At 37.7% G+C, this 25,267-nt stretch overlaps 1 protein-coding gene across 3 annotated transcripts in view; it reads right to left on the minus strand.

The window, feature by feature from the left end:
• The window catches only part of SPAG16 (sperm associated antigen 16), a 370,003-nt gene that overhangs the window by 336,602 nt on the left and 8,134 nt on the right, over positions 1-25,267 (minus strand). For 2 of the 3 annotated variants that reach the window (XM_041460215.1, XM_041460214.1), the window contains exons 2-7: positions 20,963-21,061; positions 16,314-16,441; positions 12,049-12,186; positions 6,410-6,517; positions 5,065-5,182; positions 3,677-3,746 (exon numbers count right to left, since the gene is read on the minus strand). In XM_041460215.1, the coding sequence (XP_041316149.1) occupies positions 3,677-3,746; positions 5,065-5,182; positions 6,410-6,517; positions 12,049-12,186; positions 16,314-16,441; positions 20,963-20,965 (565 nt within the window). In that variant the 5' untranslated portion in view covers positions 20,966-21,061. Of the gene's footprint in view, positions 1-3,676; positions 3,747-5,064; positions 5,183-6,409; positions 6,518-12,048; positions 12,187-16,313; positions 16,442-20,962; positions 21,062-21,499; positions 21,547-24,284; positions 24,337-25,267 lie in introns of those variants that run through there. The other variant, XM_041460213.1, reaches the window with a different exon arrangement.

Consider the following 25,267-nt stretch of genomic DNA (forward strand, 5'->3'; position numbering starts at 1 on the left):
ATAAAGCAACAGTGTTCTGACAGTTCTGGAGCTTTAGAAGTCAGTAACTATGAAAAAAAGAAAGAATGAGTTCCAAAGAACTGTTGCACTTAGATGTCAACAGCTTAGGTTCACAGATTTTCTATTCTGATTGCATTACACATGGAATGGGCACAACCAGGCTAATTTTAAATTTCTTTTTGCATGACCTTCTAACTGCAATTGCATCAGATCAAGGAAAGGGAAAGCACAGTTAACAGTCTTAGCAATGAGTTAATTCAACCATGAGTAAAGAAACTCATTGAGTTCAACTTCTGAATATAATTGGGTAATAAATAAGCAGCTGTTGTTTTTAGAAAATACAAGAAGAGTACTGAGCAATGAGCAGTTTTATAACATGTTTAGAAGCAGCTGCCATAGCAGTGTTCACTTAGGTTTATAAGCAAGCCACAGTCAGCACTGCTAAACTCCTGCAGGCAAAAGGGGTCTTTTTTCAGAGCATCACTTAACACTGTTTTGATCTGTAAGGAAGAGTGCAAGCACTGTAAGCATACACCAATATCCTAAATAAAATACCTCAGCTCTCTCACTTTGATAATTAAATTCTTCTATGTATGATCTTGCTACCATATCAGGAAGGACCAGATTTAAAACACAGCCAGTTTTTAATGCAAGTCTCCTTAAAAAGAAAAAATCCATTACATTTTAAAAAGTAATCTGAACTCAAAGCACAATTTTTTTTCAGATATGATTTCTGAGTGGTCATCAGAGAGAGAGAACCAGCCCATGGAATGACAAAAGTCCTAAAAATAATTGCTAACTAGTTCCTCTCCAACTACTACATGTCCTTCATATCAATTTGAAACAAGCAAGGCAAGAATTAGGTTTCTTTAGGTGTCTTAAAAATTATTAGATGTTCTTCTCTTGAAGGATTTCTGTACAAAGCTGAACAGCAGCCTGACAGTGAGACAGCAAAAACTGCTAGTAAATAAATTACATGCCCTGTATTGTGGATGCTATCTTCAATTGCTTGAAATGCAGCAGGATGAAAGCTCCCACATCAAATGCCTGAGTAATAAAGTCAAGAATACTTGCCCTAAAATTAAGTACTGTTAATTTTTTCTACCTAGCTGCCAGATACAAATTTACAATGCAAACTCACTGTGAATACTAAGAAGTTCCCCTTTGTTCTTTATTCTGCACTATATGACTCAGAGAGAAAAAAAGCAGTCCCAAACTAAAACCAAACCCACAATCACTGAATGGTTTGGGTTGCAAGGTGCCTTATAGCTCATCCACTTCCACCCCTCTGCCATGGGCAGGGACACCTTCCACTATCCCAGGTTGCTCCAAGCCCTGTCCAGCTTGGCCTTGGACACTTCCAGGGATGGGGCAGTCACAGCTTCTCTGGGCACCCTGTGCCTCACCACCCTCACAGGGAAAAATTTCTTCCTAATATCTAATTTAAACCTATTATCTCTCAGCATGAAGCCATTCCCCCTTGTCCTGTCACTACATGCCCTTGTGAAAAGTTCCTCTCTTGCTTTCTTGGAGCAGATGTGCAGAACCTCACAGTTCAGCAAATCCAAAACTAATTAAAAGCCAATCTCAGTGCCCTCCAGCCAAGCCAGCATTCCAGGTGTTCCACAGTCAAGTCAGGCTGTGGGACAAAGGCAGCCTGAGGAGCAGTGAAGGGCAATCCCCTGCTGCTGGGCACAGCCCTCCTCCTTCCTTCAGGCTCTGCACTGCAGTGAAAGCAGACACCTGCCAGGAGGGGCAGCTCAGCTTGGCCAAGGATCATCTGCCTCTCTGGCTGTGCACTGTCCTCTAACTCAAGCAACCCAATGCACAGAAGTCAGCCCAGAAGACTGAAAAGTACAGCTGGAAGTCTCCTCATAGCCCAGATTTCCAACTCCAACAGCAATCTGAATTTTGAGAAAAATTAAGCAAACATTTCTACAGTATCCATGAGAAATCCACGTTTCTCGGGATTATACTCTCTCACAAATAAGAATATGATTACCTTTCAATAGGCAGCAGAAAATATTTTAAAGAGACAACATTACCCACTGAAACATGAGTATCACCTATAGAGGGCAATAAAAATTATGTAGTATTAGAGGACAAGGCACTGAAACAAAATGAATCGAAATAGTGATTAATTTATGATACCCAAGGTATGAAGAAAATTAAGACTTGTAGAAGCATGTGGGTGGCTGATGAGCTTAATTTGTATTGGAGACTGACAAGGGATTTTTTTATATAATTATTTATCAAATGGCTCCCTTGCTTGTCACTTCTTGGTATTACAAAGTGCTCTCAAGATTTCTGGAGAATAAACAAGACTGAACAGCCAGAGAGTGGGATTTAGAATCCAACAACAAATAGGAGTATGTTTAATATGAAAGGAAGACAGATCCATCCACACTGTAAAACATGAGCATGGGGAAGATCCCATACTATAAATCCTCAAGCCAGAGAATATCTTAAAAGGAAATGAAGGCAATGCTTCCTAGCCTCTTCACTCAACTACAAACACCAAAAAAAAAAACAAAACAAAAAAAAAACAAAACCAAAATAAATGTATGTGCCTACTATTCTTTTTTCTCAGCCTTGTGTTTTCTAGAGGAACTTTACACAATGGCAGTAATTCCATGAACATGGGAACTAATGAAGCTTGATTGTCAAAGGCTGGAGTAACTCACTGGCTTTTCACCTGGGGTGTATCACAAGTGCCAAAGGAGGTTTAGGCCTTAACATATGGCGGGGGGGGGGGGGGGACCAAAAAAAAAAACGAACAAAAAAACCCAAAACCACAAAACAAACAGATATTGAAGTTGCCATAATTGGAACATATTCTTCTCCCGGAAGTTGTAGTATTTGTAGGGTTCTCTAATTTCAAGTAAACAGTTCTCTCTGATGAGAGTTCTGCTCATGACTAAGGCAGGTGCCAAATCCCCTTCACATGTGAACACTCTGTTGTCAGAGGATGGAGCTCACCATTTCCCTTTTGCACCATCCCACTTATTTTCAGGAGAATTTAAGCAACCTGGTTTCTTTGAAACTTATCTTACTATCCAATGTAGCTGCAATTGAAAAATAGGCTCAAAATTATTAGTGGGATTGATGCTGGCTGAGAATGTGACAGTATAAGCTTCATTTACTTAGGAAATCAGAATTGCTAGGGTTTTCCTGATAGAGTTAGAAAAAAACAATGTAAAAATTACACAGGGAAGTAGTGTGGTACCATACAGATACTATTCCAGCAAGTATTATATCATCTTAGCAATCTTCTGTAAAAATGAGAGTCTGGATTTCATAATACCAGGATTTTCAAAATGTTTACAGACCACAATGTACACTTTCTGAAGGGTGAGCTGGGAAAGAACACATGCACACATAAAAAAGAGAATATCAGCAGATACAGTAACAAAATCAGTCACAAAATAGATTGCTAGGACAAAGTCCTTCCAAGTTACTCATATATTCCATATTGCCTTCAGCAGTCTCACTCTCCTTAGTGAACACACTTCAGAATAAAATATTCAAATGATAAAACTGCTGCTCAGACACCAGGTCAGCTGATAAAATGCAGTGCAAGTATTTTTGATTTACTGTTGCACCATATTTTGAGATTCATCACATCAACAAAAAAAAACCCATAACCAGTCTGAGCCTGGTGATGGGAATATTTTACCTTTTGTCTCAGAGATCTTCTTAGTATATCCAGACTTTAAACTTTCTAACGCAGCCTGCAAACCTATAACCTAATTTTAAAAAGAGAAAAGAACAAGAGGAAGCAATATGAAAACATTACTTTTGAAGTGTCTGTTCACAACACATAGAATTCATGCTGGTGTACTTCATTAATTCCATCTGTAATTTTTAACTCTTGGTTATTATCTCTAAGTTATGAACAAAACTCCTGATTCAAGATTTTTGAAAGACCCAGAGCAACAATGCAATAGAACACAAGCCACCCAGAATCTCTCAAAACACTTTTACAACTCTATTAAAACACTGCAGACATACAGAATATCAGGGTTCTGATTACACCAGCAACTTCTAGAACTGCTGTCACTGCACTGAGCTCAAATTTAATGGCACAATAGGACTTACAGCTTCGTCACAACAAAATATCACACAATATGGTATTATGCATTACAAAAAACTCATTGCTCTGGAATGAATATAGTTCATAACTGCAGAGGTTCTACACACACACACACACTATATATATGTGTGTGTATGTATATGTGTATATATATATATGCCCCTGAAATTTCTTAGCATTGGAACTGTTCCATGTTTTGTACTCCTGATGCAGCAGAACTCCATATGGGCATACACTTCCCTTTTCTATAGGGTATTTTCTTTTCCTTATTGAAATTTCAAACATATAATCCTCACTGTTTCATAAGTAAGCCCTGAGGTGACGAGAGACTGGAGGCAGAGGAAAGGAGGAAATGAGAGATGAGGATGGCCAGGAGAGGGTGTGAGCATGGTAAATTCCTTTCATTTTACCCACATATAATTGATGCTACTGCTGAAACAGCTGCAGGAATATAATTGTATAAAATATATCTATATAAAATATAATTTGGGTAAGGTTTTTTCTTTTTGTTTTTCTACTTCTTTCCTTAAACTCATGCAATCAGGTAAGATTAGAGAAGAAAATAATAATGTTCAAATATTCCACTCAAGACAGAAAAAATGTCTCTGATCTCTTCATGTATTTTTTTCTAAACTAGCAGGTCACTCCTGGATATATTTAGGAAAATAACATAATTAACAGTAATAAAGGAAGTTAAAATAAGCTGCTTCCAAAGGCACAGATGGAAGCATGGGAATGTGTGTGAATATCACACCTGCTGCACACTGCTGGCTCACGTAGAGCTGCACTGAGCAAGTACACACAGACATCTACTACTCTGTGGCACCGTATTTCACATACTTTCACTGCTAATATTTCACCAAATCATGAAACTCACAAAATACTCTGCTTCAGAATACTGCATAAGCTTTTCCAAAGGGAAAATCAGAAGCTCCTTACAGCTGTGCAAGTGGTATTCACTACATTTTTACCTGCCCCACTGCTTTGTCTCTCTCCAAACTGGTTAACATTTTCTGCGTCAGTGAATTCTGGTATTTTTCTGACAGCTGCTTCAGCATTGGTTCATAGGATGCATAATGTTCCTTCAGCCTGTGAGCAAGAGGAGGAAAAATTATTCCTCACAGATGAGTTGAATCAGAGATTTATATCTGCATAACTTTTTCCCTCCCCAAAAAAATGAGTAAAATTACCAAAAGGCCAACACAGAGAAGACAGCAATAACCAACCAACTGCAATACCACAACAAAGGAGAAAAATAAAAATTTAGATGAATGAATAAGAGGATTCACAGATTGTTTGGTCACATCTTAAAACAACCCATCCAATTTCATCCTTTTGTTAATCCTTCGTACACATACTGCACATTAATTTTGGCTAATTTGTTTTCTTACAGATGGATTGTATTTCACTGGAAGAAAGAGAACTACAGCTGTTATCTGACTACCAAATAAGATCCTCATCTGGACAAACCAGTCATAATATAATCTTGATTTCTTTCTTCACTACACATTACACTGTGAATATTTATGCACTTTAATTCTTCAGGCAAACTAAGATTCGGACAAGACATATGTAACACCACCAGCTCCAGAAGCACTGCATCCTGCAAAATGCTGAGTCACAGAGGAGAAATCAGTGCAGAGTGCTCCTTTGCATCAGCATGCATGCATTCCAAGGGTGGGGATGTAGAACACAGAGCTGCTATTACATGCACTGGTGGGCAACAATACCAACAGAACTCAGGGAATTGACTGGAGCTGCAGATGTAAGCCTCTCCCCAGTGTTATTTTAAAACACGTGTGAAGAAAAGATTCTAAACTTAGCTCCTAATTAGCAATTAAATCATTATAACTCGGTAGCAATGGACTGGTTTGGGCTTATTTGCAACCAAAGCAACATAGCAAATTTCTTACTCAAAGTTCAAGATGACAGAAAATGCCAAGTATGAGAATCAGGAATGCAAAGGCTCTGAACTTGGTGTGATCAGTTACCCTTAAAATGGGCAAAACCAGAAATCACCACCTAGTTATGGCAAAAGATTTGGGTAAAAAAAAAACAAACTAGTTTTCATTTCCAACTATTAGAAATACTATGTATTCATTAATGTATATTGCATCAGAGAAAATCCACCAAAAATAAAGCATTGGAAATTCTTTGATCTGTGTGGCACAATGGTCACATGGAGCTGCTGTTTACCAGGACACACCAAAATGCAGCTAGACTCGCTTCAGATTCTTTAGTGTTATCTCATATCAGGCAACAATTCAAAACATTGTATTTAATGCTACATGTATAGCAACTAAAATTATTTTGTACCTTTTCAAGTCACAAACCAGCCTGTTTCTCTCCTGGACCACTCGCTTATGATTCATTCGATGGAAGTCTCTTTCTTTCTCCATTTTTATGAGAGCCTCTTCTATTTTACTGTGTGCAAAAACAGAAAATGCAGGGCAGCACTGTTAGTCTCCTCTGAATTGCATCAAGGATGCATGTGGAATACATATGGAATGAATTTTCAGATCTGCACATGTCTACTGCAGCTAAGCTGGAAGTTCTTGGTAGTACAACCTGTGCTGGAGAATATGTACTTTTGAGGTCTTTCTGCTGCCAGCTGAGGCTCAAATCCATGGATATTCTTCCATTTCCCTCAGATCCTTCACACAGAATCCATAAGGATTCTGGCATTATAAATCTCAGTTGAGGTCAACTTTATGCTAAGCACAAGGAGTCTCGTGGAGGTACAAAACTTAATCCTCTTGTTTAAAATTCTGTGTAAAAGTGTATTGATAATACTGATAGTAGACCGAAAAATGATTTTGAAAAATATATTTACATCACATTAGTACTGTTGCCTTGCAGATTAATTTGGAGAGCCTTCTGAAAAAGGTGGGGCCAAAAATGTTTTAGGCTCTCTTCAGTCATGTTTGTAACCTGTCCCAGGTGTTCCCTGGATATGCGAGCAGGCAGCAAAAGGACTCTGTTTTAAAATTAATTGTAAATATACTGATAACCTGTTATTCTTTGAGCACATTCTACACACAGCCATGGGACACTCTGAGATGCTCTGCTCCATAAACTTAAAAAGAAAATATTCTGCATACATTCAGTACATTTTCTCCTTACCTTTACTGATATGGATTTGGCAGGAAAGATTAGTAGATGAATTGTTTAATTGCAGAGGAAGCTTGAAATTAACCTGCACTGAAATTAGATATTTGTTTCTTGCAGAAATAAAGCTCATTTCCTCTGCAAACGGAGCTGAAGAATGAGGTAAAACCAAAATGAAAACTGAGTATGCCAAAATCAGAGGGCAAGGAAGAAGATCCATAACTGCCAGGGCATTATATTTAATAATTTAAAATATAGATCATTTACTAATACAAATAATTGATATTTGCTGTATATGCAAGCACTCAGTGTGTTACCTATACAAAGTGCCATAGTGACACATGTACATGTGTGTGTGGCTTGGTGCTTGGCTGAAGGAGAGCCCAGAGAATTCCTGGCAGCAGCTCTGGGTGAAAGCTGGCAGGGCTGCCCCTCGCACAGGAGCCCCGGGCACACACACCCTGCTGTGTGCACGCACCACGAGCTGGCAAACAGAGCAGCTCCAGCCCACATTAATGATTCTTCTCAGGCTTCCACAGACATTTGAGAGGTAAATGAATCAGTGGTCTCAGGACAGTTCTGGGAAACAACTCCCTCATGACACCACGCTCAAAATCTGCCTTGCCACAAAGACCTTGAATGCAAACTCTGCCCCTTCAGAGCTCAGCAGATGGCTTGTTCTGAGCATAAAAGATGCTGCTGCACCCACAGAAAAGCCAATATCTATTTCTTTTGGGGAAGATATATGTCAAGGTCTGCAGGTCTCTCCATTTAAACTTCTCTCAAGCAAGTACTTCTGTTAAAATAGCAAAAGAGGACAGGGTGCAACAAACCCAAGCAGGGATTTTCAGTGGCAAGTTACAAGGCCTGATTCCACTGAATTTAGGTGGAACTACATTCCCCAATATGCTGCAAGTTGTAGCCCTAAAATTTTAATTGAAATAAAGACAGTCTTAGAAAATTCAGTCATACACTTTCAGGCTTTTACTCTTTACGTGGCACTTAGCAAAGATGCTAAATGCATCATGTAATTAAACAGCTGCATTTAAATATAGTGCATAACACAAAAAGTGTGCACTTTTTTTTTTCATGGTTAAGTGGAAAAATATGTGCAGGAATAGTTAGATTTTGGTACAGAAAAAGGAGCTGAACTGGGAATTTTGTAGCTAATGTCACTAACCAAAATAATAAATATGACTTCCAGGATTACTTTATATTTTGACCATTACTTTGGCTGTAAAGCTGGGTGTATGCTTGTGAGCATGCTTACAAAAAGGAAAGAAAGGTACCTGCAAATGTTTACACTTCCTAACTGATGCTGTGAACTCAACCACATACTTCAGGCAAAAGCTTGATACAACTTTGATTCCATCTACATAAGAAATTCCTAAATATTTAAAGACCTTTTAAATATCAAAGTTCACAGTCCCCATGACCAACACAACCTTACCCTGACACAACATTTGTCTGACTGCACAAGTTTAAATAAACAGGCAACAGACAGAGTCTGGGCACAGGAAAACACAAAAATATCTGGTATTAAAATGATTTCATATCATCAGATAGGCAGAGTTTAACATGGCTATGAAACTGCAATCTATTTTCAGTTCAGAAAAATGTTACCAGAATATTAAGTGACCAGACACCACCTGATGAATTAGAATTAACAAGTCTCATTTTTAACAGTTAACAATTTTCAGTGTTATTTACAAATTTTGCCTGCATATTGGGAGGAAAGCCCATGCTTCCATTAGAGAAACACTCAGCAGATAACACCCCTTGGCAATCAACAGGGGCTCAAATGCAGTCTTCAAGATAACAGAAAGGGAGCACATTTGAGGTACCTTTTAACTAGTGTCTTGGCAAACCAATCTAAAATTAGTTTTGCTTTCTGTCACCACACAATGGTCATTTTTAGAAATCATTTTTAAATAAAGATTAGAAGTGTATCTAAACCTTAAGGAATAACTATACTTAGTTTTGGAGTAAAAGGATTATGCTGATATTTATTTCTTTTAATGTATGCAGAGAGATCAAGATGTCTTCAGACATTGCACAAGCTATAAAAAAATACATGCTCACTATACAGAGGAAATGAAGCTAACTGTAATTTTCTCTTTAAATAATGAAACACCACAGTGAAATCTAACCAACAGCCTGCAATTTACTCAATTTGCCCCCCTGCCTGCAAGCAATCATGTAACTACTGTATTAAAATACCCAAAATACAATTACAGTTAGCTCCTAGACACTAAATGTCTTCCACCAATTGCTAAACCACATTAAAGCAGGAGGTAATTGTCTTACAGTCATTTATCCTGGACCCCCATACTGCCTTAGTCCACAATAACATCTCTTTTCTGCAAGATGGCCATCAAGAGTACCAAGCTCAGAAATACCACATGTAATTAAAAGCTTTCCTCAAATACATTTCACAGCACTGTAGCTCTCAAATCAGTGCTTTCTGAGTAATGCACAGAGTAAAATACAGGACTTTCCTTGCTCCCAAATCCTTGGTTTCTAACCAGTCAAATCAGTATTTCTTCTGTGCTTTCAGGCATTCTGCTTTCTGAGTCATTCTCTCTGAAAACCCACGTTATCCTCCAGGTAATTTTGGCTCCTGCTGGAATATTTACTTTACCACAGCAAAGGCAGTGATTCAAGTTACTGAATGTATGAACAAGAAAAAATGCTGTTAACAGTCACTACCCTAAATGGATTTAGTGTAGAGTATTATGACCAGGGCTTATCCAAAAGGCATAAAAGAACTCTGTAGCCCAGTACAGCAAAAATGCTCAATTTTACACATTTCAATTATTTCAGAATCAGTACTGGTTAAATTCATAGAGTATTCAAAACAATGTATATGAAATGAATGTCACAAATACTGAACTTTTAACCTTAATATCAGTGAGATCTTTAAAAGTTACTTGAAACGAAAGGCTGAAAAGTGAAGTAGTGACAGAGTACTGTTGGCACAGACCAAGTTTTACACCTGCCTATACTGCATTCCAGTAACAGCTGACAGACTATGGACATAAAGCTCTCTTTGCAAGTGGACAAAGGGGGATCTGGTTTCAGCAGTGTTTTCACAAGGTACATGCAGAATATCTGTAGGGTATAACAGGAAACACCAGTGAACAAGATGTGCACACACAGAATCTGTCTCACAGAACTGCCCTGAATCTCAGTGCCCTCTCTGCAACACCAAACCAGTGACATCATCCATTTATTTGCCACCAGAGTGTTGCTACTTTAGGTTCCAACAAACAACAGAATGTGAAAAAGCAGGGCCCAGTTTCAGTTTGTGGATTGAACTTGAATGTTGGGATTTTATCTTACAGAGAGCCTGTAGCAACCCAATATACCAGCACTCCTTTCCCTTTCCTGCTTGCTCCTGGTTGCACATTATCATGTCATCTTTCAGCCTTTTAACCAGACAGCTGCTGTAAAAACTCTTCTGGCACCCCGTGGAGTAACAAGGTATTCTTATGGGAAAAAACACAGCTCATTCAGACCGTGGTGAACTGAGTTTGAGTTTTATATTGTTAAATAATCATGTAGCAATAAACAAACCCAGGAAAACTCTTATCAAGTCATAATCCACTCAGGTTATTTTGTTACAGCATGGTTTGCTACATAGGAGGGGTGAAGAGGGGGAGGAAGAGAGAAAAAAGGTGGGGGGAAAAAAGAAAATAAAGCTCACTGAATTTACTACTATCAAGGATAAATTTCATGAGGGCCACATTTTGTCCTTTCTTCTTTTACTCTGCATGACTGCTTCTTATTCTCCCCCACTCATATGAGACACAATCTTTGAGTACCCATTATCCAAAGAAGCTGCAGATTAAAAAAGGAAATGTTTTCTCTATGGTCTGTCTCCTCATGCATCATTGTGTTTAGACTACACATATCTGACTTGATTGTTGCCATTGTTTATTAAACTACTTGACTGTGGCAAATTGATTCATTAATTTAAAATTTAATAAATCATTACAATCAGAAAATAATTTAATTACCATTATCAGCAGCAATGATTATTTAACATCTGAATAGTTTTGTTTCTTTCCATAGAAAGGAAGGACCTAAATGGAAATTAGCAACTTGAGCAATCTTGAGGAAAATCAAAGAGATGGAATTAACTTCACAGTTCCATGTTTTGAAACCACACACTGGCAAATCTGAAGTGAGTGCATCATTAGGCCTCAGAGTACATTCTCAATGAACACACACACACGTGCAAACACACCATCCCCCAGAAAAGGCCATGTGACACAGGGCTCACTACTACATCTCTCCATTTTATAGCCTAAGTATTTTAATTTTCTTGACTGAAGTATTGCAGACTTGTGGAATAAACTACTACAATGTACACATGAGTATAATCAATGATGGTAATTTACACTGACACACCATTACCACCAGGCCCAGAGTGATAGATTTTTTGTAATTAAAAAAATGAAGAATAAATGTATAGTGATTTTTTTCCTACTCAGAAGGTTTGTGGTAGCTGTAATTTATAGTACTGTACTACGAAATGCACATAACAATTTATTTTTTAGTTCTACCTATTAGGCTCTCATGATTCTCTGTAGTAATTTGTTATGATTACTGGATACTGAAAATTATTTTTGGCCTAGAAAATACAAATAAAAGAAATTAAGATTTACATTTCTAACAGAACTCAGAAAAACTTGAACTTTAATTATAAATGTCACCTAGAAGCAAAAATCTTTGTAGCCAGCATAACAAACAGGAACCTACTATTTTTCACTAAGTACTTGGGATTACTTGACTTAGCCATCTATTACCATATATAAAAGTCTCAATAAAATCAAATAACATACTTGACAGAGTGTCTGTAGCTTTCCAGATCTTTCTTTAAGGTCAGATTCTCAGTCTCGAGTTGCTCGTTGCGAGTGTACATGTCTGGAACCAGCCCAGCATCACCAGCTCTTATCACACCTCTCTCGATCAGCTCGTACCTGGTACAAAAGAAACAGATTTATTTTATTTTATTGCATGTTTCCATTTCCTCACTTCACTCACGTTTTCCTTCTCATGCTACCATTTACCTAAACTAAAATCACAGCAATATTTACCATCTCAAAGCATTTACCTTCTATGATCGTTAAGAATTCACAGCAGTGAATTTACTACGCCACCACACTGTTCTATTCTACAGCTTTTCACTCTAAAACGTGTATTGTACATAACAGTCAGGACACATAACAGTACTTCACAGTAAACAATTTTTTACTTCCTTTCTTCTAAATACCTTAAACAAAAATTCTTGTTCAAATAGCATTTGTATATACTCACAGTCCTTTTTATCTCACATGCTCAAATACATCAAGGTTTGTTGGTTTTGGGTGTTTTTTTTTGAGAACTCAAACTACAGATAATAAGGATGAATGATTCTGAGCCATCTTCAACATGGAACACAGACCTCACCTAGGGAAATGTCTTCATTCCTTCCTCTTTATTTTCCCTCTCCTTATTTAATTATATTTACCAATATTTACCTATTTTACCAGCCCCTGGGAACACTTGATTCTGTGAGGTAGAAGGCTGAAGGTCATCTTAGTTAAATACTTGCACAGACTGACTTGGATTTTAAGAAGTAAAAGTATCTGAAGCAGCCTGGAATGCTGGGTAGTACCCAGGAATTTCTACAGCTCCACCAATAACATCTGCTCATTCAGGATTCTATTTTAGGACTATCCATCTTTTGGTGATATGTCAGTAAAACCTAAGAATACAGTAGAGACAGAAGAGTGAGACCTCAGCCATGACATCAGCTCACCAGAGGCAGCATGGAGTTGTAACTAAAATCAGACAAACAATATAATCCCACAAGCACCTTGCCTGCTGGGAAGATGTTCTGGGTGGGAGATCACTAGAAAGATCAACATGAACATTATTTGCCTTTTCAGGCGAAAAATACATTGAATCTGTGCATTTTTTTTTTTTGTTTGTTTCAAAGTAATAAGGAAGTATGAAAAGAACAGTATGAAAAGAAGTAAATAGAAATAAAAATCATACTAAACACTATCTTCTACACCTGGACATAAGCAGCAGATCTGAAATCTGAAAACCATAATCACCAATATCATTCATCAATAATCATGCTGCTGAAACAAAAAGCATTTCTAAAAAAAAGCAACCTTTACTCAACATGCTCCAAAAAACTTAAGGTGAATGTTAGTATCTCTGTCCAAATGACTTCCTACAGTCAGCTACACATTTGCATTCTGAGGATACTTCTTGGAATGCTCATCCCTCTGAATTAAGCTGTCACATTCACCACCAGTAGATGAAAGGTTTTTGAAAAATTCATCTGAATATGTCCACAGTAAAATTCATTCTATCATCACTTTATTTTCTTAAGTAAATTACTGTAGGAACAGGCTTTAACATTAAGAAAAAAGCTTAGGTTTTTTTTTTTTTTCTTTCCTCCAAACAGTGACTGATGCACAGGTACAATTCTTATCAGAAATACTGCAGATAAGGGCAGCCTCATGGCAGAAATTCACAACTCTAGGTAGAGTTGTACTCCTTCACTTGCTGGAAGTACTTCTCCACTGAATGCTCTAACTACACTTCATGAAAACTACCAAGTATCTGCACCAAGACTCATCAAACATGGATAATTGATGTATCCCAAATCCAGCCGAGCTAAAAATTCTGACAGACAATTTTCATGAAACAATTAATACCAATAAATTCACTCCGTCCTTGTGTAAGAACAAGACTGAAAGTGAATGTTTTTGTGCATGTAGCAGAAATGAAAAACCACACAGCAAATAGCACTGAGAAATCTCATTATCTTTCATCAGCCTGGTCCTGTAAATCTCAGAGACCTCCTCCATGCTGAGCTGACTGCCAAACAGCTGCTCTTCTCACTTCTGTCATTGCACGTGGAAATTAAATTAGTTCCATGCACACACAGGTATTTTACTAAGCTTTTCAGAACTACTCAGTTATAATTCTTAAATCACTATTAAAAATTAACCAAGAATCTGGAAACCTGAGGAACAGATGGTTAACTGTGATTTTGTCATCAAAGCTCAGTGCAGACTGACTGAAAACAATACATTATTACTATATACTTTACATTTTAACTCCTAGAAATTGGATTTCAAAGGAATCAAGCTGCACAGAGGCTCTGCAACAAACTGATAGCTCAGGATGACCTGGGCTCTCAGGATTAGGAGGGAGAGACTGGCAGATGCAGGAATTCAGCTGATCAGCCTCTGCACTTCCTACTTAAAAGCTGTCAATCCAGTATCTTCAATAAACAACAGAAGTCCTATCAAGTCTTGTATAACAAATTAATGGAAAATTTAATGGAAAATTAGACATTCAAAAATAATTTAATTGCAAAATTCCTTAAAGTAAAATGAGAATAAAAAGTTTATAAACAAAACAACCTACATAATTAAAAAAAAAAAAAAAAACAAACCACTACAACTGTTATAAAATAATTCATTACTTCATTGAAAAATAAGAGTTTTAGCATAAAATAAACCATAATCAAATCATGGCATTTTATATAGCTGGGTAGAGTAATGCTGTTTTCCCAAACTCCAAAATAAACACAGACAATTTGGTCCAATTTAAGTGACCTTTAGATCTCAGACAGACAATAATTTCAAAGCCAGCCTTTTGATAAATTTTCTCTACGTTAATTAATTTCTCATTTTAAATTCCATTAGTACTTGATCACCACAGCATGAGAGCAAGAGTGTCGTCCCAATTCATAATGAGGAACCCAAGTACACTAATCTGCTCTCACTTTCATTAATATTGTAAATTATCCATTTCAAACCAACATGAAACATTTTGAAATAAGGTATTAATGCAGCAAGTCTCTATACAGTAAGATTAGATACTGACATGCTGAGCTCATTTGTAAAGCTATGAAATTAAAAGTATTACTTATAGAGAAAAAAATATATGTACAGCTAAGAATTTACAAGATAGTGCCTGTTAAATCCTGCACTTTCTGTTAAAAAGCAATTTGAATTTTGCCATTGATATAAATTCAGACTCTAAGTGCTTCAAAGAAAGCCGTAAGCTTCATAAGAAGGTCACTATTTATAACTGCCTAGTATTAATTATCTTTTAACATAAAAACTATTAGACTTCAAACTTAATATCAGCTACTCATGTCACTTCTTTTGTCACGAAAGAAAACAAGAGTATATGCTCCTTCTCCAAGGAATCATTTAAGTCCATCGTTATGCTATCAAAAAGCAGATCATTTTTAATTCCAGAGGCAATGCCTGATTGATGAGTAAAACCAGAGCCTTGCAAATTCCAGAGCACAGATTCCACGCCTGAAAATATTTCTAAGAAAATTCAAAAGCGTCAATGCTTTTGTACGAAAAAATAAGATGTTTCTAACTATTTCTAGTTTTTAAATTACACAATTTCAAGAGACTTTACTAAAAATACCCTCTGAACTTCCCATGTTAGAAACTGAGAACAAGGTCAATCAAAGAGAGGCGTTTCCAGAATTTCTCCAACATAACCTGCTGGTTCAAAGCAAGTTGGTAACTTCACGCATTTCAACAGAACTTTATGACAAGTGTCATCTTTTGGTCCAAAGTAACTTAGCTCTCCTCCAAAGATTTGCAGCATTCCTAATATGTAATTTTTAATCAACAGTAAAAAAAGTATACATCCTGCAGGATGTATGAAGAGAGTAGTGTATTTAAACAAAGTTGCACCTTTAAACTTCTGCATAAAGTATGGACAAAATCCCTGCAGTCTACAAAAGCTTGGAAAAAGTAGAAAGCAACACCTCAAGAGTTTATTATTCTTCTGATTACTGTATAAACTAAATCTTAAAAAATAAAAAAACATTCATATTTGTTAACTGCTGTACCAAAAATTACCAATTAATAAATACTCTGATTATTCTACGTAAACAAGGGTTCCTCATTCTCACCATGAATATATCAGTTTGTTAAAACACTACATATTTAAGAATGACTTGTACTCAGGAGAGTTTTCTGAAAAAAAAATCCTGAAATATAAAAAATATTTGAATCATCTATTTGACCATCTAATTCCCAAAGCAACATGATCAATTAAATTATTTTACCATTCAGTCTGGAAGCAGTCAAGGGTTCTAGACATTCCCAATCTGACCAGGAAATTGCAGAAGAAGTCATCCATTGCTTGAGGTGTGTCTGATATCAATTTCTCAGAAGTCAGAACCGACAGAAAATTCTGAAATTAAATTTTGATAACTGTTAAACTTAGAAGAGAAGTGTCATGATCATACTTTCTATTTCTGAAGCCATCTAAAATCACAGATTTACTGGAGTACAACTGAATGCTCCCTTTGTCTTACAGATCAAAATTGTGATCAGTGATCCTTCTAATGGCAAGGTTTGTGAAAGGTTATAAAGAAATAACTCAAACCCCCCCTTATTTAAGCAGGTATTCCAAACCTGACACCATCTGGAAGAGCCTTGAAAGTATTAAAACTGATGGATGATATTTTGTCACTGAGCAGAGTAAAAAGTCAGTCCTTATCTAATGAAGAATGTAGCTGTCCAAGGTACCAGCAGAATGGCTTGTATGCTTTTTGTAATGGTGCATGCAATGGAGGGACAGAGAATCTCCTCTCCATCCCCTGATCCCTTAGGAATAATTCTCACAAAGATCAAGCATGCCTTTCCTCTCAAAATGCACTGCAGGAAGCTGCCAGACAGCACTGCTACAAGTGTTAGCAGCAGGCAGATGGTGCACCAGGGCTTCATGTGCAGCTCCCCCAGTGCCACCCAGACAGACAGCTCTGCAGAGGGGGCCAGCTCATGGGGCAAGCACACTGCCAAAAGCAGAACCAACACAGATCAGAGCAGTCCTCCTACAGAGAAAAATAAACAAAAAATCTTTCACAGCTTTCTGATGCAATGCAAATCTCTTCCCTTCATCCAGCCCCACTCAGCACACACCTTAGTGTTTCTCTCCCAGAGAGAATTCAACATGCAAGGAGGCATGGAAAAAAGGGAAAATGTGACCCAGTCTGAGACTACTTCCCCACAAAAAGCATTTAAAGACAAGGAGATGAGAGAGACTGCCCCAAGTCAGCAGCCAAAGAGATGGCATTATTTCATTCAGCTATCAAATGGATTGCAATGACATGACATACCTAAATATGAGGGTCTTGGCTTTTGGGAACTCCATGTGGGCACACAGCCAAAATGGACCTGCTCCACAATGCATGACAAGCCACTGCACTGCACATGCATCTTGGTGAGAGATTATAAAAAATACCACAAATCTGAGAAAACCCCACTGAGAGATTTATCAAGAGATGCTAAAGGCCATGACTATAAATCATTTCCTCCACCATTTATAAAAGAATCTGTAAGGCCAGGGATTTCTGATAACTCCATTCATTTATGGCTTATTCATTCCCTTAGTGGCAGCTCTCTCACCATGAGTGCATAAATTACCTGGAGATAAAAGCATTTCTCTTGATAAAATAAAAACACTGGGAAAATCTCTTGGCTATTTTGTATAACACAGAAAATGTTGTCTTCAATCCAACCAACCTACCTAATATAACCAGTAAAGATTGTACATGTCTGATGTAACACTGCCTTGTGACTAATACAATATGCCAAGTGCAATGTAATATTTAGCATATTTTCATTACTAGAGCTCCAGTACATCAGGCAGGTCTATTTTCTAACTGTGGTAATACAAGAACCAAAGAGTACATGGGCAGACATGCAGCTGCATCCCTTGGCTTGCTTCTTTCTTTACTCCAAGTGAGGCAAATGTGTAATATTGTTGCTTGTAGTTTTCCAAACACATCTATAAAGCCAGGCTGTGGAAGAAGTGACACAGCTTGATTCCCTTAATAAATGGAAATTTGATAGGAATTAATTTCATCCATGCAGAAGAGAATTTATTAGTGAGATCCCAGCACTGAGCACCATTTCAGGAAGCAAAGCTGAAGCAGGGAACAATACAGGGAGAAATGAATTCAGTCAAACAGGCACAGAATCACAACAGGGCCTCAGGAAACCAGAAGTGAATTCCCAGCTCCTTCCCAGACATTGGGAGTGATATTAGGCCAACCACTTGCTTCAGTTTCATTGTAATCTGTTGGCTGACTACCAACAGAAGAGCATAACAACATTTTGTTGTATGTATTTACTTGTTTGGAAATGAGGAAAATACAATCAATCAACAAAATGCAAATAGACATCCTATAGCAGTTGTATGGACAAAACCATCTTATTAAAAGAGCCTGACCATGGAGTCAAAACAAATTAAATATTTCCTTTGTTAAGTATTTCTTTGTGTTAATTAAAATATTTTAAAAATTGTGGGTGTAAAAATTGTAAATATGACCAGTAAAATAAATCAATTTCTAAGAGCTTAACTTTAGCAACTTCCACAGCACTTCTAAAAATTTCTGTCCACTGAAGAAATATGAACACCAAATAAATTTATAAATTCTCTGGAAAACAAGGTAAGATGTTCTCAAAAACTTACTAAATGTAATAACATAAAAAGGGAATTCCAAGATTTTAACATGTTCAAACAAAGTGAAAATCAAGCATACATAAATTGCAACACTAATGAATGTCAATGTTACTTCTCATTATCATTGTAGATATTAAGAGGACAAAAAACTTGGAAGGGAATTCTAACAGCTGTTACTACTGAAGAAAGTTTTTCAGCCAGCTTTCATCTGTGTGGCCTTCCAGAAGTTTTGCATCCTTTTCCTGCAGTCCCTATGAGCTGGATATGTTCTTTTATATGCAGAATCTTTTTTGCTTGTGTTGAAAAATAACTTGTATTACTTTAACATGTGTCAAAAAAAAGAAAGAAAAAAAAAAAGAAGTGAGATGTACTTAAGGACAAATGATGTTACTCAGCTTAGAAACTCTGGATAGTTTTAGTATCTGCAACTGGAAAATATCCAATTTTTAATATTTTTGGATGATCACTGATCTGTGCACCTAGCATTGAACTTTACTATGGGATTACATACACAAGTAAAAAGCAAGTTAAGCAGTAAATACACATAAGCACTTAAAAACATCATCCAGGTTATGGTTATTACATAATTAATTTTAGCCAAGATTACAAGTTATTTAAAAAAATAAGCCAATTACTTATCACGTGAAGAAAAGAGTCTTCTACTTTGCTTCCCAGCACAGAGTCAGGATGTTGAGTCAATATTAATTCACAGGAAACAGTGCCTCTAACTTGGGTCACCAGAAGCACTTGGCTTTTCCAGGGAATTAATATCAAACCATCGAGTCAGTGAGCCTCACAAAATGTACAGTAAATCATTATGAAAGCTGTCAGGGAACTAGCCAGTGTATTAGAACATTTCTCTACTCATGTCTTTCTGTTCAAAGGCTGAAATCACTACTTCAGTTTCAAAATTATGGAAAAAATGAAGCCTCCAAATAACAAATCGAGCAGGAAAAAGGCAGACAACTCTTAGCATAAGCTTAAAATCAAAGAAAATTTAAGTTTAAGCACAAATTATCTGCTGGTTTTAAGGAAAAAGTAACAGTTTCTTCCGTTTGATTAACTGGGATAGACATTAGCATACTGTTCCTACCACTCCAAGTTCAACAAATCAAAGAAGAGGTAAAAGATTATTTAAATACAGCACTGTCAAAAGATTAATAGGTTAAAAATATTCTGTCTTTTTTCACTTCCTATTTTAACATCAACTCACACAGTAAAACAATCATAACCTCAGCTATCCCTAAGGAACTTGAATAATTTCCACTACTTCCTTAGCATTAACGTTTGCCATCTCAAACACTTCTGCAATCTTTCCCTTAATTTTCAAGCATATTCAGTTTTAATACACATAAAACTCTGTTACTGTCAGTTTCCACTCCGAGCTTGATCTAAAGTACAAAACTGATCTGTTGATCAGCACAAGTACAAAAGAAAACACACATTTTCCCTCCATTTTGAGTTTAAGTATCATTCACTTAATTTCATCATTTCACTATTAATCATTCACTTTTGCAAAACAAAGACTATGACTGTACTCTTCTGATGAGGCTACAAGACAGTGGTGATATTGGAAACACAGCAGGGAAACCACTTTTCCATTAGATTGTTAACAACAAGTAAATTCAGGTAAATCCTATTTTGAAAAATGCAATACAACAATGCCATTGTGTACCTCTGAACTATTACACAACTGCTTTGAAATCAAACTGTAAATGTAAGGAATGTCAAAACTAATGGTGTAGAATAGTTGATAATTTCATTAATATTTTGATTCCACACAGTGTAACAGTCCATTCTCTATTTTCAATATATGAACAATCTCTTTTAGCAAAGTATTCAAGTGCAACCTTTTGTGAGTGTTAAGCAGATGCAGTTTCTTTCCTGTGCCAGGGATCACATTCTCATTTAGTCTACTCAGATAAAGAAGAAACTCTAAAATACTGATGTATCACAATAATATTTATATATTTTAAATAACTAAAGATTTGGCTACATGTATTTGAAATGTCAGGTTGTTTACAGAACACAAAATGAACACAAATTAAAAGGAAGATGAAACCCAGGAAACATAAGTTGTCTTTTCCACTATGGCATATGTTTACTCCTATAAGCTTGTAAGAAAATAAGAGACAATCTTTCCCACACAAATATTTCATAATTAGTATAAACTATTGTGTGTAAATTTCAAGCCACTAATGTCAACTGAGTTAGAGACTCTTAGATTGTTTAGGAAACTCTTACCATAATTTTGGCATCTTCAGCCTGGTCTTGAATACTCTGCAAAGCTTTGGCCAGATCCTCATCTTCTTCATGAAGACTGAAGTCATCATCTGCTGAAACCTAAATGAAATTATGTCAAGTTTGGTATCAACACATTTTATACACCTTTCTTTCACAATAAAACTGTTCCCACTCCCATTACAGCTGCTGAAAATAATCCCCTCCTTGTTAAAATACCATTTTGCCATTTGCAAATAGAAATCCTATTACTGAAATATTTTCTATAAATAAGCTGAAATATCTAAAAAGATATCTAAATATCTAAATAGAAATTCTTATACCTTTAAAAAGTATTTATTGTTCAAATACAGGTAATACACAACAATTCAACTAACACCGAATCTTCTCTTGAAGAACAGACATCCTCTCTTTCATCACTTTCTAAAAGGAGATTTGTGTGATTTCTCCCAGAATGTATATGTGACTGATGAAGTGAAAAGAACAAAACATGAACACTCTACCAAAATATATCAGAAGATTATCAATTTAGTGAGTTACCTCTTCATACTGATAATCATCTTTGGTGTCATCTGTTATGGTAATCTCTGCAGGTTTGGTTAAGTCTAGAACAGCTGGTGCATGTGAGGAGTTCCAACTTAAAAAAAAAAATCATAAAATAACCATCTATAAATCTGCTATCACCATCCCCACCTTTGTTCTTCTCAGCACAAGATTTTCAACTTCCAAGGTTTCCTTCAGCCTCAAGGTGAGCAAGCCCAGTCCCGTGCACAGGGACAGAATTTAGGTTTAAGTTTTTACAGCAGGTTTGAACACTATTAAAAATTGACTCATCAGATCTCAGAAGCCAAGCACTATTCCAAAATAAAACAGCAGCTCATTTGTGCTCTCAGCCAATCATCAGTTTTGAGAGGGGTCTTTTTGCACTAGAATTTCCACAGCCTTCTAAGCAAAATTGCTTCATGCTCTCAGAAAATATCATTTTTAGTAAATTCAGATGTGTGAGTTCAAACAGCAACACCTGAGGTCAAACCCTGAACACCACAGAGTCACTTAAAAGAGCAGATGCAAATGCCTTAATAATCACAAGAGTGCTACAATAAAAAGACGAGGAACTTTCAAAACTCAAAAATTCATTTGGAAATTATCTACAGCTCCTTGAAATGCTTTAGAGTCAAACTTTTGATTATACGTAACTACAAATAGTCAAAATAAAAGCCAAATAAACATCTTTTCATCCACCAGCCTCACAGCCCATGAAAGAATAATGAAATGTTTTTAGCAGATGCTGTTGACAGCTTCCCTAGGAAATCAGTTAGCCTACAAGTGACCCATGTAAATAAACCAGGAATTAACTTCCAAAGAAAAGAAAAGCTGGCAATTCAGTACTTCAAACACAGAAAATAAGAAAAAAAAACCCAACATAATTTTCCAGCTTTGCACTGTGTTGCCCAAATCTGAATAATTCTCCTTAAAATTGGCCTTTTGCCAGTTTTCACAGTAAAAGCACAAAACATAGGTAAAAGTATCATCTTCATTCAAGACCGCAGCACCACAGCACCAGGAAAACTGAGATAAATTGTATCCATCTGGAAGGCTAACAGCTGAACACCATAAACCCCTGATAAGTAATAAACTTTCAAAAACTGGTGATTTTTTCCCTCAATTTTATGTTGACCTGACTGTCCTTGCGATCTACTATGGTCTGAACTAATGTGTCATTGCAAACAATTTGCCCAGACTAAAATATTATTTTAAAATCCTGGGATTCCCCTCCTTTTTTCTTTTTTTTTTTTCCCTTCCAAAAATCACAGCTAGGTGCATTACAAAACAGAGAAATTAATTTTAAAAACTACTGTATTTCTCCACAGTGTTAAATCTGCTGTGGCAGTGCTTTTTTAAGCACACCATGCTGAAAACAGCTGTGCAGAATCACTAAGGTAGAAATTGAGGCACAAGCTGCAAAAGGACACTCTTCCACTTTTTAAAATTGGCTTTATATTGGCTTACAACTTAATTCTAGCAAGGCATGAAAAACTAAGGTATGGTAGGGTCTAAAGTATGATTGTTTAGCCTCTAAAAACGTTACAGCATCTTCATTTGCAGCTCACAGCGAGAAAAGAGAACAGGTGCAGCTCATCTGGCCTAGTGACAAAACCAGAATTTGGGTATGTGACCAAAAAATTACACATTTAAAAGCCATAAGCTTCCAACATAATTTGCTCCAACTAAAATATTGAAAGAATTGGGTAGGGTTTTTGCTCTAAAAACCACAGCAAAGTTATGTCTAGGTTACGTATCAAAACCCTCATACTCAGTACAAACCATGAATATCCCAGCAGTTATTCTGCAGTGGGAAATTAAAGGAGCACCTTTTCCAGCAGCACATTGGGACTGGGAGTCTTAATACCCTTAATAAACCTTGTCCCTTCTTCATAGGTATTTTGCATTTAGTGCTCAATAGCTAACACAGGAGAGGTGACAAGAGCTTTTCATGCCAGGGTTGTAACTCCTGCTCAGGCCGCCCCACCAACACTGCAGGATTCAATTCCCTCACTTTTCCAAGGGGCGTTCAGGAACCCCGACCTTCAGCCAGGAAAGCAAACACCACCTTACAGTGAGCAACACCCCACTGCCTCTGCAGGGCCAAACCCCCATGCATTCAAATAATTGCTTAAATTATAAAAGACCTCTGAGACCAAATTGTCAAGACAGCACCACGTTCACCGCTAAACCATGTCCTCAGGTGCCACATCCACACAGGGCTGTTCAACACTTCCAGGGATGCTGTGGCCACCGCTTCCCTGGGCAGCCCGTTCAGTGCCTGGCCACGCGTTAAAGGCAGAAATTTTCCCCGTACCTAAACATCCCCTGGCATGGACTGAGGCCGTTTCCTCATGTGCCATCCCTGTCCCCCGGCTGTCCCCTCCTGTCAGGAGCTGTGCAGAGCCACAAGGTCCCCCTGAGCCTCCTTTGCCCCAGCTGAGCCCCTTCCCAGCTCCCTCAGCCGCTCCCGGTGCTCCAGCCCCTTCCCCAGCTCCGGTGCCTTTCTCTGGACAGGCTTCAGCCGCTTTTCAGCCTCCAGGAACAGCAACCCACAAAAAGAACCAACAAGCCGGGGGGATTTTTGACTTTTCCCCCATACTCTCAAACGCTGCCCTGGCCCCACCCAATCCCCCCACCCTCCCCCGCAGGTGCGGGGGCCGGCCCGGCTGGGGCGGGAGGAGCGCTGAGGAGACGGACCCCTGAGGCGGGGAACCGGCACCCCCAGGGGAACAGGAGGACGAGGATGGAGGGGGGAAAGGCTGGGGAGGAAGAAGGATACTCTGCAGGCTGAAAGCCGCCTCAGAGACCGCCGCCTCCTCCGCCATGGCCGCGGCGTTGCCGGGGGCGACCTCTCGCGAGGAGAGGCGCTCGCGCCGCGGCGGGAAGAGAGCCGGGTTTAATTGAATTTAAATAAATTTAGTTTAAATCAATTCGGTTTAATGTAATTCAGCGTTTGTAACTGCAGGCGAAGCTCCTCGCCCGTGTGGGAGCGGCGCTGTGAGCAGCGGGGTGTGAGGGCGAGCAGTCTCCGGAGGCTTCCAGGGCGTCCCCTCAGGGCGGGCCCCTCCGGCAAACACACACCGACCTTCCTCAAGTGGAAGGAAAACCGGCAGAAAATGAGGGGGAAAACCGCTTCAAACTCCTAAGAGAGGACTAATTTCTTCTGCAGATGGAACATTTTTGTAGCTGGAAGCTGAGCTAAGTCCTGTGGGACCGATTGCTTAAGTCCCTTCAGGACCCAAACTCTCCTGCGATTCTGAATTCACGTTTAAAAGCAGGAGCTTTCCCAGGAAAAAGTTTGGGAGAGCAACATATATTTGTGGAGAATACATGTCATGGCTCCTAGGAGTTTGAAATAAAGTTGCAGGGCTCGACAGAAAAATTTCTGTTGCTTTTTCTTATTTTAAGGTAAGGTTAGACCTACCAGTCCTAAATTTCCATTGAGTTAAGGGGCCTTACATGCAACAGGAACTCAGAATCAGTGCTTGAATTAATGTAAAGTAATGGAAATAAGTGCCCAAAGTATCTGGGCGGGGAAAAAGTAATTGCAAAAATTGTAATAAATTGCTAATGGTTGGGTTGAAAGGAGAGGCACCAGTTTTCCTTGCAGGGTTAACAAAAAAAAAAAAAAAAAAAAAAAAAAAAAAAAAAAAAAAAAAAAAAAAAAAACCAAACAAATTAAAAAAAACACGAAAAAAAAACAAACAATAAAAAGGCAAGCACTGACACATTGACATACAGCCTGAAGATCAGAGGAGATGT

Source organism: Pyrgilauda ruficollis, unplaced genomic scaffold (assembly GCF_017590135.1).
Source record: "Pyrgilauda ruficollis isolate IOZ18807 unplaced genomic scaffold, ASM1759013v1 scaffold140, whole genome shotgun sequence".
NCBI lineage: Eukaryota > Metazoa > Chordata > Aves > Passeriformes > Passeridae > Pyrgilauda > Pyrgilauda ruficollis.